The sequence below is a fragment of the Homarus americanus genome, unplaced genomic scaffold, assembly GCF_018991925.1.
Source record: "Homarus americanus isolate GMGI-L3 unplaced genomic scaffold, GMGI_Hamer_2.0 scaffold47967, whole genome shotgun sequence".
NCBI lineage: Eukaryota > Metazoa > Arthropoda > Malacostraca > Decapoda > Nephropidae > Homarus > Homarus americanus.
This window is the reverse complement of record NW_024731965.1, coordinates 2,947,845-2,963,208: the sequence shown is the minus strand read 5'-3', so window position 1 is coordinate 2,963,208 and position 15,364 is coordinate 2,947,845. Positions and strand designations below refer to the sequence as shown.

The window sequence follows — 15,364 nt, the reverse complement described above, 5'->3', positions numbered from 1 at the left end:
ATAAAATAAATTATGTAACCCGTATCAACTGCATCAGCCGATAATCCGGATTTATATATAATTTTACCGATTTTTGTATTTACGTGATTTGCCGATTTTGAGGAGAGGGAAGAGGGGGAGGGGAAGGGGGTTGGGGGTAAGGGGAAGGGGGGTAAGGGGTAGAAGAGAAGGAGAGGGAGGGGAGTAGAGAAGGAGAGTTAGGTTAGTTTAATAAATTTATTGACAAAGGTTGGAGGACAGTTTGTTTATTGTGAGTAATTCAGTCAGGTCTTGACACTGAGGGTGGTGTCACTGTTCACTGCCACACAGGACAGAGGTTCATACACAGAGAGATGCATCATATTCATTAACAGTACATATACATATATGTACACACACACATACACATACTGTATACATATGGTAGGACACATCATACATATGGGAGGACACACAACAGGGCCTGGGGGGGGGGCGAAAATATAGTAACAATAATAATAATAATAATGATAATTATATAATAATAACTATTATTATTATAATAATTCAAAAAATAAAAATACAATACTAAAAATAATAACAAATAAATACATAAACGAAAAAAATAAATCAAGAATGAGAAACGATATACATTATGTTGTGTTGTCAATAGTAAGAGAAACAATTGAGACTCCGATTGTGTGTTAATGAGGCAGAAAGTTAGATCACCAACCTGGGACCTGGTCACATATGGCAGCAGGGTCTACCATTAGACAACACATTATGCTTTCAATATCTTCCCAGGGGGTAGTACCTCCCTGCCTGCTACATCACACTTATGGTAGGATCAGTTCTTGAGGGTGGTGGCTGGTTGGCTCCTTGAGTTACCTGGGCTGGGCGGGTCTGTAGGAGGTTTCATCAGAGGACAGTAGTGTTATACTGCCAGATCTGGGGTCACTAAATCTAAGGGGATAACTTAACTCTAATCTTAATTTCTAAGGGTCGCTGCCACCAGACCCCCTCTGGACAGCATGTAGCTCGTTAGGTAGCGGGCAGAGTGAACTAGGCATTGGGTTAGGTTTTCCATTGATCAGATCGATAAGGGTAAAGAAGGGTGAAACCATAACATGTCTTCATTGATTTATTTCTTATAAAACACACTGGTAAAAAAAACATACATGAACTGGCCTTCCTCAGAAGAACAACGGAATTTTGGTTACCCAACTGGGCCCCAGACTCCTACATTACTGGCGGGTCATCCACCCACTTATTGCACAACAATCGGTGAACGCCGTATCTCGGTCGTTCCTTCTTACAATATCCCTTAACACATCAGACTGTTCCACTGGTGTGGCTTGTAGCACCGTCGGTTATCATACATAGTAGCACCATCGCAACACACCTGTTACACTCCATACCTGCAAGTATGTGACTCCTTGTGACTTTTAGGTATACACAACGGGCCCCTCGTTCGCACACCGCCCTCGGTGGGTAAGGACGAGGGCTTGACCTAGAGACATACCAGCACTATTTCTACGCCTGGTATTATAGGTCGCTCCAAGTGACGACCGCAGTTTCTCACGGTCTCCTTAGTTGTGACTAATCATGTGGGGTGGTGCGCTGGGAATCCACCGGTTCATAGTGGACTGGTATAGTGGGGAGTAATTCCCCACCTGGTGTGGCGCTCCAGGAGACAATGGCGGCTGGGCGGCAAGATACCCCAACCACGTGGCACCTGTGTTGACGGCAGAACGGGAAAGACTAAGCAATAATGCCTGACGGGCGGTTATCCCATCCCTTAACACATCCCTATCACACTTATATATCCGGCAAAGCTTTAAACTGTAGTCACTGTTATTTATCAACCTTAATTGTAGGGCGGGATATAGCCCGCTAGGACACTGACCTGTGTTGACGGCAGAACGGGAAAGACTAAGGCCGGCTTCCCGCCGCTTCTCGTCACATAGGCCTACAGTTTCCAATCCTCAATTTACATTTTTGTTTCTTATGGTTCTCCCCTGAACACTTTACGGTATATTGTCCTTCATTTCTTATAAACACATATATTAATCCTAACTTATACACTAAGGTCAGGTCTTGGTTTGCTAGTGCTTGGTTAAATGCCTGGGATTTTAATATCAACGGGCATCTGAGGCGGGTACATGACGCGCCTTGAAACAAAAGCCGAATGATCATGGCGGGGGTGTATCAACTTCACTTAAAAACTGTAATGAGGGGTCCTCCTCTCACACAGCGCACGATTTGAACACAGACCTCAGATTCTCTGATCACTGTACCTGTCGTGGGTATATGTCACGTGAGGCTACGAGGTGTATTAAATTCATACCGACGCATACACGATATTTCCTTTCCAGTATAGTTTCTAGATCACTGTCAACACCTCACATAGTTCTGATACATTTATCCCTTTTTCCCGATCATTGTTCTCATGTATTTTCATATGATATCTGTTGGGGTTAGGTTCGCTACACGCTCACAGACGTAAATAGTAGGACCTTCAAACCCTGCTCCACACTTAGTCTTACAGTACCCTAGTCCGGCTCAACTGGACTTAACATTCATCTTATGCCTACCCTGAGTGATCCTTAATGCTATGAATACATACACTTGATATGATATATCTATACCTGGGTACAATACCACACATGGTCTAGGAACCTTGAGTAGGTGAGTTGTCCTTTCTCAATGTTTCCCGTTTTCTGGGGTTCTACAAGCGCTGTGCATTTGAATGTTATGTAGCGTAATATGAATTAGATGGGATTTTTAGGGATGACAATGATGTGCGCAGTACAGTGTTGTGTTACAAGTCGTCAAGGGAATAAGCTAACCTAACATTGTTGTATTTTTCGTTAGAGTAAAGAAATAAAAACATATTGACAGAAGGATAATAAAATAGATGCATCCAGGATCATTCTTTTATTATTACCAGCACATGCCAACAGTGTGTGACAGAGCATAGTATTGGCGTTAAAGGAGTGCTGGTGGAGGCGTCGTGTTAATGGTGCTGGTGGTAGAGGTGGTGCTGGTGGTAGAGGTGTGGTGTTAATGGCGCTGGTGGTAGAGGTGTGGTGTTAATGGCGCTGGTGGTAGAGGTGTGGTGTTAATGGCGCTGGTGGTAGAGGTGTGGTGTTAATGGCGCTGGTGGTAGAGGTGTGGTGTTAATGGCGCTGGTGGTAGAGGTGTGGTGTTAATGGTGCTGGTGGTAGAGGTGTGGTGTTAATGGCGCTGGTGGTAGAGGTGGTGCTCGCTAATGAACAATAGAGCGGCCACCACAAACATTAATCCCACTTCCGGTGATGTAGGAGGCGGAGGGGGAGGCGAGGAAGACTACTGCGTCAGCCACCTCCTCCCCAGTACCAGCTTGGTCTAGGGGAGTCCTCGACAACCACTCCTGTAGTAAGGCTTTGTTAACGTCTACACTCTCACACAGACGATAATATGTGTTACTGTCAAGATTAACCTAACCTAATTTAACCTAATCTAACGTAAAGAAACGTAACCTAATCTAACATATGATAGCCTAATCTAACCACTGAGCCACGGCGCAAGAGGTAATAACAGTCGTTACCAACCTTCTTGAAGTTGTCGTTGACGGTGGGCGGCCACTGAGCTGCTCCTGGGCTGACGTAGTTCACCCGTACCTGTGTAGCAGTGAGTCAATTATAACCAGAGTCACTTAAGGTGAGTCACTTAAGTTACCATGCTGTACTGACCACAGTCATACATGTTATTTGACGTAAAATCAAGTGACTAGCATAAACGTTTGCCTTCTCACAGTGCGAGTCACCTATGAGTCATTTATCACGTGAGTCGCCTCTTACCACCACTGACTCGCTCTGTGTTCCTATACACTCCACCTGCTGTGCCACACTATGCTGCTGTACACTCCACATGCTGTGTCACACTATGTTGCTCCACATGCTGTGTCACACTATGTTGCTCCACCTGCTGTGTCACACTATGTTGCTTCACCTGCTGTGTCACACTATGTTGCTCCACCTGCTGTGTCATGTTGCTCCACCTGCTGTCCTCTGTATCATACATAAACCCTGAAAACCCGAGACATCACACATCGTTAGGCTCATAGATGGCGCCTTGAGTTCTGCCTCAGACTCACAGTGCACACATGAAGGCCGTCTGTCACACATGAAGGCCGTCTGTCACACATGAAGGCCGTCTGTCACACATGTAGGCCGTCTGTCACACATGAAGGCCGTCTGTCACACATGAAGGCCGTCTGTCACACATGAAGGCCGTCTGTCACACATGTAGGCCGTCTGTCACACATGTAGGCCGTCTGTCACACATGAAGGCCGTCTGTCACACATGAAGGCCGTCTGTCACACATGAAGACCGTCAAGTCGTTGCTTGTGGGGTCCATTAACCTATACAGCCTATTAACATTACTTAGGAAAAACAATAACTGAGTAAGATAATCATTACCTCAGGTCCCAACTCTATTGCGAGGCTCTTGGTGATCATAATGAGCGTCGCCTTAGTAGTGCAGTAGATGTTGAGGGTTGAGGTGGGCCGCTCTGCCAGGATGTCTGCCACGTTCACTATGTTACCCCGAACCTTCTGCAAGTGTGGCGCTGCAGCCTGCGTGTGGTCAACCCCGCCACCGAGATTAATGTTACGTGTCCTGTATAAAGATTACTGGTGCTACTGTGTGTGAGTGTGTGTCTGTGTGTGTCTCTGTACAGTTCGTGTTTTTTTTGTGTTTTTTTTTACGGGTATTAGCCCACCCGGACACAGGTCACCGACCCACATCAGGGCCCGGGGGGAGAAAACGTAATAACAATAACAATAATGCAGTAATCGGTTTTAGGGCTTAACTTCCTTACTATTTTAGTAAATATCAAGAAGTTTATACAATTCAATAATTTTAAAAGTTTAATATTAACTTTTTTTTATCATTTTAACAATTATTGAACATAATTGAAGGTCAAGAAGCTAGTTTCTGGCGTGCCATCCAGCCTGTTAACACACACTGGAGGTAACATCTTGCTTGAGACTCTTCAACTAAATGCTTTTTTCTGTGTTTCCAAGCAAATTATTGGTCATTTTGAAATGTATTTTACATATTGACAATATATAATGCAGTGCAGTGTTGATTTAAAGAAAATAATCTTGAATTACACCAGAGAGCTAAAAATTTATGAGTGAAATGGTGCCATGGGGTGACTTCTCTTCCACCCCAATGCCTTCTCTTCTCCCTTCTCCTCCACCTCATACTTCCCAGGCGGTAGTATCTCCCTGTTTGGTAGCTGCCTACTACCTACAAGACACAGTAGTCTAACAGTTCACCAGGTGAACGAGTTAAACAGTAGAGGACGTGTTGTTGTTGTTATGGTGGTGGTGGTGAGCCGTGAGAGTGTAAAGTGAATAAAGTTTGCTGCTTAGTTCAGAGTGATCTCACACGGTTCTTGAGTGAGAGAAATTCGTGCTTATCAATATTTATAACTTAATGTCCTCTTGAGAATTATAACCTTATAACACACACACACACCGGCTCCTACTTTCACCCGAGATCCCTCGTCCGCGAATTGCTGTTCAACATCACAGCCCATACGAGCACGTACTGATTACTATAAGAACAGCCCAGTCCCAACCATTGTAAAAATTATCAACAGCTCGTAATCAACCAGTGTATTCACTCCCAGTCAATCTTATCTCTTTGCACTGTCACTATGTTGAAATGCCCTATAGTATGACCTTCTCCCCACCTAGTTATTATATATCACATTTGTTACTTGTGTATTACTTGTCGATCAAGAGACCCATTCACCAATTATGCAACTATATTTTTAGCCTTCTGGCTGCCATGCTCTTTCAATAACCCATTAAGTATTATTAGTAGTACCTGGGTAAGGAAGTACGGAGCCTTCGCGTTAATGTTCATGAGTTTGTCCCAGTCGTGTTCGGTAGCGGCAGGTAGAGGAGTTATGAAGTAATCAGCGGCGGAGTTGACGAGCAGGTCGAGGCGCCCCCACTTCTGCTCCGCCTCCGTCACCATCCTCCTGGTTGTCTCCCCCACATTCTGGGACAGATCGCCCGTGATGACATGAGCGCTGTCCTGCCGGCAACTGTACCCCAACAAGCAGTAAGTCTCTTCTGTACTGTATATCAAAGGCAGATCACCACGATAATCAAAGAATATACAGTACTCTATAGGATTATTTTCACGATAAAAAAAATATTTGTATACGTATAGCGCAGGAGTATCTCGGCAGGTGGGTCACTCTTACCTGTTAACCTGGACAGGTGGGTCACTCTTACCTGTTAACCTGGACAGGTGGGTCACTCTTACCTGTTAACCTGGACAGGTGGGTCACTCTTACCTGTTAACCTGGACAGGTGGGTCACTCTTACCTGTTAACCTGGGCAGGTGGGTCACTCTTACCTGTTAACCTGGACAGGTGGGTCACTCTTACCTGTTAACCTGGACAGGTGGGTCACTCTTACCTGTTAACCTGGACAGGTGGGTCACTCTTACCTGTTAACCTGGACAGGTGGGTCACTCTTACCTGTTAACCTGGACAGGTGGGTCACTCTTACCTGTTAACCTGGACAGGTGGGTCACTCTTACCCCTGTGCCTGGACAGGTGGGTCACTCTTACCTGTTAACCTGGACAGGTAGGTCACTCTTACCTGTTAACCTGGACAGGTGGGTCACTCTTACCTGTTAACCTGGACAGGTGGGTCACTCTTACCTGTTAACCTGGACAGGTGGGTCACTCTTACCTGTTAACCTGGACAGGTGGGTCACTCTTACCTGTTAACCTGGACAGGTGGGTCACTCTTACCTGTTAACCTGGACAGGTGGGTCACTCTTACCTGTTAACCTGGACAGGTGGGTCACTCTTACCTGTTAACCTGGACAGGTGGGTCACTCTTACCTGTTAACCTGGACAGGTGGGTCACTCTTACCTGTTAACCTGGGCAGGTGGGTCACTCTTACCTGTTAACCTGGACAGGTGGGTCACTCTTACCTGTTAACCTGGACAGGTAGGTCACTCTTACCTGTTAACCTGGACAGGTGGGTCACTCTTACCTGTTAACCTGGACAGGTGGGTCACTCTTACCTGTTAACCTGGACAGGTGGGTCACTCTTACCTGTTAACCTGGACAGGTGGGTCACTCTTACCTGTTAACCTGGACAGGTGGGTCACTCTTACCTGTTAACCTGGACAGGTGGGTCACTCTTACCTGTTAACCTGGACAGGTGGGTCACTCTGCCTCAACCGCCTGAACGGGTGATGCCTGCCTGTGCTTACAGACAGGTGGTCACCCCCACTACCTGTGCCTGGACAGGTGGTCACTCTGCCTGCCTGGCAGGTGGGTCACTCTGCCTGTGCTTCTGGACGGGTGATCACCTGCCTGTTAACCTGGGCAGGTGGTCACTGCCTGTTAACCTGAACCGTTGGTGCTCTGCCTGGTGCCTGTGGACAGGTGCAGTCTGCTCTTACCTGTTAACCTGGACAGGTGGTGCCTTACCTGTTAACTTTGGATGGGTCGCCCTGTTAGCACCAGACTAGTCTGGGTCACTCTACCTGTCCTTTCAGGTGAGTGGGTCTTCTCTTCGCCTGGACAGGTGGGTCCTCCCTGTGTGCCTGGGCAGGTGGAGTCACTCTTACCTGTTAACCTGGACGGTGATTGCACTGCCTGTGCTGGACGGTGGGTGCTCTTACCTGTTAACCTGGACGGTGGGTCACTCTGCCTGTGCTTGCAGACAGGCCAGAGTCGCTCTTCCACCTGTTAACCTGGACAGGTGGGTCACTCTTGCTGCCTGTTAACACTGGACAGGTGGTCCACCCTGCCTGTTAACCTGGACGGGTGGGTCCCACTCTTACCTGTGCCTGGGCAGGTGATTCTTCTATAATAACAACACGGACAGGTGCAGGTCGCTCTTGCCTGTGCTTACCGGACAGGTGGAGGTCACTCTTACCTGTTAACCTGGATTGCCTGTGCCTGGACGGGTGGGTCACTCTGCCTGGGTGGGTAGGTCACTCCTGTGCCTGGACGGGTGGAGTCACGCCTGTTAACCTGGACACGTCCGTCCTCTACCTGTAACCTGGACAGATGGGTCACTCTGCCTTGGCCTGGACGGTGAGGCCACTCTTGCCTGTCTTCCTGGACAGGTGGTCACCCACCTGTGCCTGGACAGGTGGGTCACTCTTACCTGTTAACCTGGACAGGTGGGTCACTCTTACCTGTTAACCTGGGCAGGTGGGTCACTCTTACCTGTTAACCTGGACAGGTGGGTCACTCTTACCTGTTAACCTGGACAGGTGGGTCACTCTTACCTGTTAACCTGGGCAGGTGGGTCACTCTTACCTGTTAACCTGGACAGGTGGGTCACTCTTACCTGTTAACCTGGGCAGGTGGGTCACTCTTACCTGTTAACCTGGACAGGTGGGTCACTCTTACCTGTTAACCTGGACAGGTGGGTCACTCTACCTGTTAACCTGGGACAGGTGGTCACTCTTACCTGTTAACCTGACAGGTGGGTCACTCTACCCGTTAACCTGGACAGGTGGGCCTCCACTGTTAACCTGGACAGGTGGGTCACCTACCTGTTAACCCGGGATTGCAGGTCACTCTACCTGGGTTAACCTGGACAGGTGGGCACCACCTGTTAACCTGGACAGGTAGGTCACTCTACCTGTTAACCTGGGCAGGTGGGTCACTTCTACCTGTTAACCTGGACAGGTAGGTCACTCTACCTGTTAACCTGACAGGTGGGTCAATTTACCTGTTAACCTGGACAGGTGGGTCACTCTACCTGTTAACCTGGGCAGGTGGGGTCACTCTACCTGTTAACCCACAGGTGGGTCACTTTACCTGTTAACCTGACAGGTGGGTCACCCTACCTGTTAACCTGGACAGGTGGGTCACCCTTACCTGTTAACCTGGACAGGTGGGTCACCCTTACCTGTTAACCTGGACAGGTGGGTCACTCTTACCTGTTAACCTGGACAGGTGGGTCACTCTTACCTGTTAACCTGGACAGGTGGGTCACTCTTACCTGTTAACCTGGACAGGTGGGTCACTCTTACCTGTTAACCTGGACAGGTGGGTCACTCTTACCTGTTAACCTGGACAGGTGGGTCACTCTTACCTGTTAACCTGGACAGGTGGGTCACTCTTACCTGTTAACCTGGACAGGTGGGTCACTCTTACCTGTTAACCTGGACAGGTGGGTCACTCTTACCTGTTAACCTGGACAGGTGGGTCACTCTTACCTGTTAACCTGGGCAGGTGGGTCACTCTTACCTGTTAACCTGGACAGGTGGGTCACTCTTACCCGTTAACCTGGACAGGTGGGTCACCACCTGGTTAACCCTGGACAGGAAAATACCACCTGTTAACCTGACAGGTGGGTCACTCACCTGTTAACCCGGACAGGTGGGCCACCTACTGTTAACCTGAGCACAGGTAATACCCACCTGTTAACCCGGACAGGTAATACCTTTACCTGTTAAATCACAGGTAATACCTTACCTGTTAACCCGGGACAGGTGGGTCACTTCACTGTGCCAACCCGGGACAGGTAGGTCACTTACCCGTTAACCCGACAGTGGGTCACCTTACCTGTTAACCTGGACAGGTAGGTCACCTACCTGTTAACCTGGACAGGTGGGTCACTCTTACCTGTTAACCTGGACAGGTGGGTCACTCTTACCTGTTAACCTGGACAGGTGGGTCACCTTACCTGTTAACCTGGACAGGTGGGTCACTCTTACCTGTTAACCTGGACAGGTGGGTCACTCTTACCTGTTAACCTGGACAGGTGGGTCACTCTTACCTGTTAACCTGGACAGGTGGGTCACTCTTACCTGTTAACCTGGACAGGTGGGTCACTCTTACCTGTTAACCTGGACAGGTGGGTCACTCTTACCTGTTAACCTGGACAGGTGGGTCACTCTTACCTGTTAACCTGGGCAGGTGGGTCACTCTTACCTGTTAAGCTCAGCAGCGAGTTCAAGTGCGAGGAGTTTGGAGGAACAGCAGTGTATGATGACGTTGTAGTGGTGCCTGTGTAGTGCGAGAGTGATGAGGCGTCCCACCCTGCGAGCTCCCCCCGTCACCAGCGCCACCCTGCCTGCGCCCCACACACACGTCCCAGGCACTGTACACACACACACATGAGCCGACATTGTGACCATGACACAAGCTTGTTGATTTTATTTTATTTTTTATTTTAACTTTTATTTCCTTATAATTTCTTTTCCTGTTCTCATGAACGACTACAGTATATCTCTTTGTGCTATCACTGTGTACACTGTATCTCCTTGTGAATGGTGTATTGTAGGCACAGTTTCAGTCTATGAAAAAGCACACAAACAAAATAAAATTTAAAGCCTCTGTGGCACCTACCTGTATAACACGACTTGGTTTCTGCTGGCAGTGGTGCCTTGTAGTGGATTCCTCCCCTACAAACGCCGTGTGTCGCTGACTGGCCGACCCCCCCGCGAATCTGCCAGCGTATCCCTCGTGGTCAAGGTCACGTAACCAGTGACGCCGGACAAAGCGGGGGCCTACCATCAAGCCACGCCTATCCCCATCAAGCCACGCCTATCCCCTCTATATAAAACCCCACCTGGCCGTCATCGCGCTCTTTATACTTACCGCCACCAGCAAGCAACATCTCTCAACAGCTCCACACCACACGCTCCCTCAGAAAGCTCCTCGCCCTACAGGAACCTTGAGCAAGCTTCGCCCGACCTAGTATCTCTTTAACACTGTGCTGTGCAACAATATATATAACGGGAAACACATTTAGACTTTCTATTCTACCTCAATCCTGAGTGCTGGATATATTACATCAGTACGCTACAGCCTTACCAGCTTGCTTGCCAATTTGTATCCACTTTAAGTTATTTACAACTTCCCCGGTCACTGAATGTCATATTATGGAATAAATTATGTTTGTGTTTTACTTTACTCTAAATGTTCTCTTGTTCTAATTGGGTTTTGTTTTGTTCTGTTGTAGATGTATATGGATTTATGAGTTGAATAAAGCCTTGATTACTGAAGGTGTTTGATATCATACGACACTGATGACACTATGAACTGATTTAACTCACATAAGTTACTTAAAGTAAAGGGGGATAACGGGTGACATCACATCAGGGGAGTGGGTGAAGTTAACAATAGGGTACATGGACCAAGCAGGGGAACGGGTGAAGTACTGGTTAACAATAGGGTACATGGACCAAGCAGGGGAACTGGTGAAGTACTGGTTAACAATAGGGTACATGGACCGAGCAGGGGAACGGGTGAAGTACTGAAGTTAACAATAGGGTACATGGACCGAGCAGGGGAACGGGTGAAGTACTGAAGTTAACAATAGGCACATGGACCAAGCAGGGGAACGGGTGAAGTGAAGCAATAGGCCACATGGACCGAGCAGGGACGGGTGAAGAAGTTAACAATAGGTACATGGACCAAGCAGGGGAACGGGTGAAGTACTGAAGTTAACAATAGGGTACATGGACCGAGCAGGGGAACGGGGTGAAGTACTGAAGACAATACAATAGGGAACCTGACAGGGACCAAGCAGGGGAACGGGTGAAGTACTGAAGTTAACAATAGGGTACATGGACCAACAGGGGAACGGGTGAAGTACTGAAGTTAACAATAGGCCACATGGACCAAGCAGAACAGGGGACCAAGCGGGTGAAGTACTGAAGTTAACAATAGGCCACATGGACCAAGCAGGGGAACGGGTGAAGTACTGAAGTTAACAATAGGGTACATGGACCAAGCAGGGGAACGGGTGAAGTACTGAAGTTAACAATAGGCTACATGGACCAAGCAGGGGAACGGGTGAAGTACTGAAGTTAACAATAGGGTACATGGACCAAGCAGGGGAACGGGTGAAGTACTGAAGTTAACAATAGGCCACATGGACCAAGCAGGGGAACGGGTGAAGTACTGAAGTTAACAATAGGCTACACACAGCCACCGTTTGAGTAGAGAAGAGGCTATTGAGCTGGAGCTGTGAGCCTCCTCCAGAAGATCACCTGTGAGTAGATTTGTTAATGTTTATCGGCGTTTCTAAAGACTTCACATTTGGAACTAGATGTCACAATTTTTGTGATGCCATATTGCAGCTTATTGCTAACTTCACCCACTCCCCTGCTTGGTCCATGTAGCCTATTGTTAACTTCACCGCCCCCCTTCCCTCTGCCGGTTCCATGTAGCCTATTGTTAACTTCAGTACTTCACCCACTCCCCTACACCAACCAGCAAGCAACACCTCCTCCTCCTCCTGCCTGGCGGCCCTCGCTCCCGACGGCTACAACAGTACTCCAGACGGGAAAGCACTCCACTCTTGAAGATCGTTACGAGGGACGGACCGTCTAGATATCTGAACGACCTTCTTACAAGACCCAATAATTTATTTGCCTGATTTACCTTCTTCTCACAGTGGCCCGAGAACTTCAGCTGTTAATCCACATTCTCCACACATTTCGGTGTTCTTTCCTCCATGTTTGTTGACACTTGCCTTCCTTCTCTTGTCTCCTGAGTCCTTGGTCTCACTCATTTTGACTTCTTCTTTATTGTATATACAAAAATTTGATGGGCTTACCTCCCTGTATGCCTCCGTATATTCACAGAACTGAGTATCTACTTAATTTCCACTGATGTTCTTATCATTATTCACAAATTTGGGCAAAATTACAAGAGCTCTATCTTACCAGGACCTCCCCAAGTTGATATCTAACGGTGATACATGTTTACTAATACCGTAATTGTTAATAATATATTTTACTTACTGGTACATTCAGTTTTGTTGTTTGACGCCATTCTTGACTGACACCTAACAGACCAGCCTTCTGTAACAAGGTACAGTGGACAGTTACGTCAGCAGTCAGCAGTTCACTTACTAGACCCGTCTTGTACTGACTCTGAGCCATGGCAAGCACCACCTGCCCTCCACAACACGCACACTATATTATTTTAACCATATTCACACTAATTACAGAGATCAGGTAAATTCTCTTGGATATAATTCTTCGTTTTTATTAACTGTAATAGTTTAAAAGTGGATTAGATCGTAAATGGTATTGACAATAGGGTAAATATAGGATAATATTTCGTCTAGTGGCAACATATTAGAGACTTGCAACTGAGAGTGAGGTGTCTCTTCCTGTTTATGGGTGACCTTGGGAGATAAGTATACAAATAATGACTGTTTCTGAGCTTTACAGTCATGACCTGGGAAATATTTATTATCAATGTAGCTGATTTCTTTATATTCTACATTTAGGCGTAACATATCGACAATTAAGGGTCATCTACATGTAGAATATCAGAAACCGGGGAAGTAAAACATAACATGTGAAACACAATGATAAAGCCTTCATCATTGTGTTTCACATAATCTCCTTTATCATAAAGGAGATTATTTTAAAGTGAAAGATAAAATGTTAATTGGATCAGCAGAGTTTGTTGATGTATTGTCATCCCGCACATGGCTCGACCAGTCGCCATCTTTCTTTGATTTGGCTCAGAGACTGTCTGTCAGTTGATAGGAAATGTCCAAATGTTAGGAGCCTGTAGTGGATTCCTCCCCTACAAACGCTGTTTGTCGCTGAGTAGTCGATCCAGCGAATTCCCCAGTGTATGCCTCGTGGTCTGGGTCAACCAGCGCCGCCTTACATGACGGAGGTCAACTATTAAGCCACGCCTACCTCCGCTATATAAGACCTGACCTCGTGGTGACCTACCTCTCTTTTCTCTACCTACACCAACCAGCAAACAACACCTCCTCCTCCTCCTGCCTGGCGGCCCTCGCTCCCGCCGGCGAGCATGGCGACCCACAGGCTGGTCCTCCTCTGAGCGTCCTCACCAACCAGCTCTCTCTACATCACGCTTGTAACCACACTGCCACTTCCCAGCACCAAGCTGCATTGTACATCCAATACAACATGTATACAGAGAGCACATTGTGAGTTTCCTTTCTCCATCCCATCCCGAGTGAGAACCCAAATAACTCGTACCCCACAAGCCCACCAGACTGGTGCCTGCACTACGGCACCTTAATGTAGTTACCCAAAGAGATTAGAGCGCCTGCAACTGCCTAGCTTATACTATATACGGGCAAGGGGCGACCTAATTGAGGTATATAAGCATCTCGGTGACGAGATAAAACCCCAACAGACAAAACCCTAGTCTCATATATAAAATATAAAACAAAACATTTTTATGTCATAGGGGCACTACTCGGTCGAATGTACATACCTGGAGCTGGCGGACGTCCGCCCCACAAGGGGTCACAGCTCAAGGTTGAAGAAGCCACAGGTCCAGAAAACTGTGAGGGGTAACTTTTTCGGAATGAGGGTTGTAAACTCTTGGAACAATCTGCCAGTGTTGTGACGGCACCGAGTGTGAGTTCTTACAAGACCAGACCTGACCAACACTGGAGCAGGTTCAGGTACATTCAGGAGCCAGTACATGCCCAGTACTTGCCAACAGTGCGTGACAGAGACAGCGGGCCCAATACACTGCCCTGTGGTACCCCACTTGTGAAAGGTACGGATGATGATTTCGTGCCATTAATCACCACACACTGCTTGCGGTCGTGTAGAAAGTCTTCTATCCATGCAAGGACATTTCCCCGAATTCCGTACCCTTCCAGTTTGATTTTCAGCCTTTCATGGGGTCGAAAGCCTTGGCAAAATCTAGGTAAATATTGTCAATATTACCACCCCGTTCCAGAATATGGGTCCAAATATCCAATAACTTTAACAATTGTGTTAAACAGGAGCGCCCCGGCATAAAACCGTGTTGGCAATCTTTTACAAAGTTGTTTCGTAGTTGATGTTCTATCGCGGCATCTCATAATATTGTACTCTCAAGTACTTTACATAATATGCTGGTCAGGCTCTATGGTCTACAGTTGTTCGTGGAGTGACGATCACCCTTCTTGAAGATAGGACTCACATGAACCATTTTCCAATCACTGGGGACCTTTTGTTCATCCAGGCATTTACAAAACAGGATCTTCAGGGGCTCGGCAAGCTCGTTGCACAACTCTCTTGGTACTCTGGGGTGCACCATGTCAGGGCTGGGACTCTTATGGACCTTTAGCTTTGACAGTTTATTTCTTATACCATCTTCTGTGAACACAATGTGGGTCAGTGCTGTGTCGAACTGTCTGTCCTCAAACGAACGAAGATTAATCGCATCCTCTCTTGTGAACACCGAGGAAAAGAAGCTGTTCAATGCCTCAGCTTTATCCTGGTCAGAATCTGCATAACTACCATCTTCAAGCCACAAGTCTGATACTCCTCCTCATGTTTTTAATTTCGACTTTGCATAGTGGTAAAACTGTGGGGTTATGAGATATTGGTTCACACTCAGGATGGGATGG

At 47.2% G+C, this 15,364-nt stretch overlaps 1 protein-coding gene across 3 annotated transcripts; it reads right to left on the bottom strand.

Moving 5' to 3' along the window:
• Nucleotides 1-3,140: 3,140 nt before the first annotated feature.
• On the bottom strand, nucleotides 3,141-12,912 carry LOC121868146 (3-oxoacyl-[acyl-carrier-protein] reductase FabG-like). 3 transcript variants are annotated; one of them, XM_042368461.1, is made up of 6 exons: nucleotides 12,765-12,912; nucleotides 9,943-10,111; nucleotides 5,843-6,098; nucleotides 4,423-4,578; nucleotides 3,552-3,620; nucleotides 3,141-3,370 (listed from the first exon to the last, which is right to left on the bottom strand). In XM_042368461.1, exons 1-6 carry the CDS (start codon nucleotides 12,793-12,795, stop codon nucleotides 3,227-3,229), a joined length of 825 nt encoding a protein of 274 aa, XP_042224395.1. In that variant the 5' UTR covers nucleotides 12,796-12,912; the 3' UTR covers nucleotides 3,141-3,226. The 3 variants fall into 3 exon arrangements, with proteins under 3 accessions (XP_042224395.1, XP_042224396.1, XP_042224397.1); XM_042368462.1 differs by having other exon boundaries at nucleotides 5,843-6,065; XM_042368463.1 differs by lacking the exons at nucleotides 3,141-3,370; nucleotides 3,552-3,620 and adding an exon at nucleotides 3,627-4,028.
• Nucleotides 12,913-15,364: the final 2,452 nt, after the last annotated feature.

Coding starts and splice junctions, on each gene's coding strand:
- LOC121868146 (XM_042368461.1), bottom strand. CDS start 12,795: ATGGCGTCAAACAACAAAACTGAATGTACCA. Junction 4,579..5,842: donor CTCCGTACTTCCTTACCCAG/GTACTACTAATA, acceptor GACCACACGCAG/GCTGCAGCGCCACACTTGCA. Junction 3,621..4,422: donor CAATAGAGTTGGGACCTGAG/GTAATGATTATC, acceptor ACTGCTACACAG/GTACGGGTGAACTACGTCAG.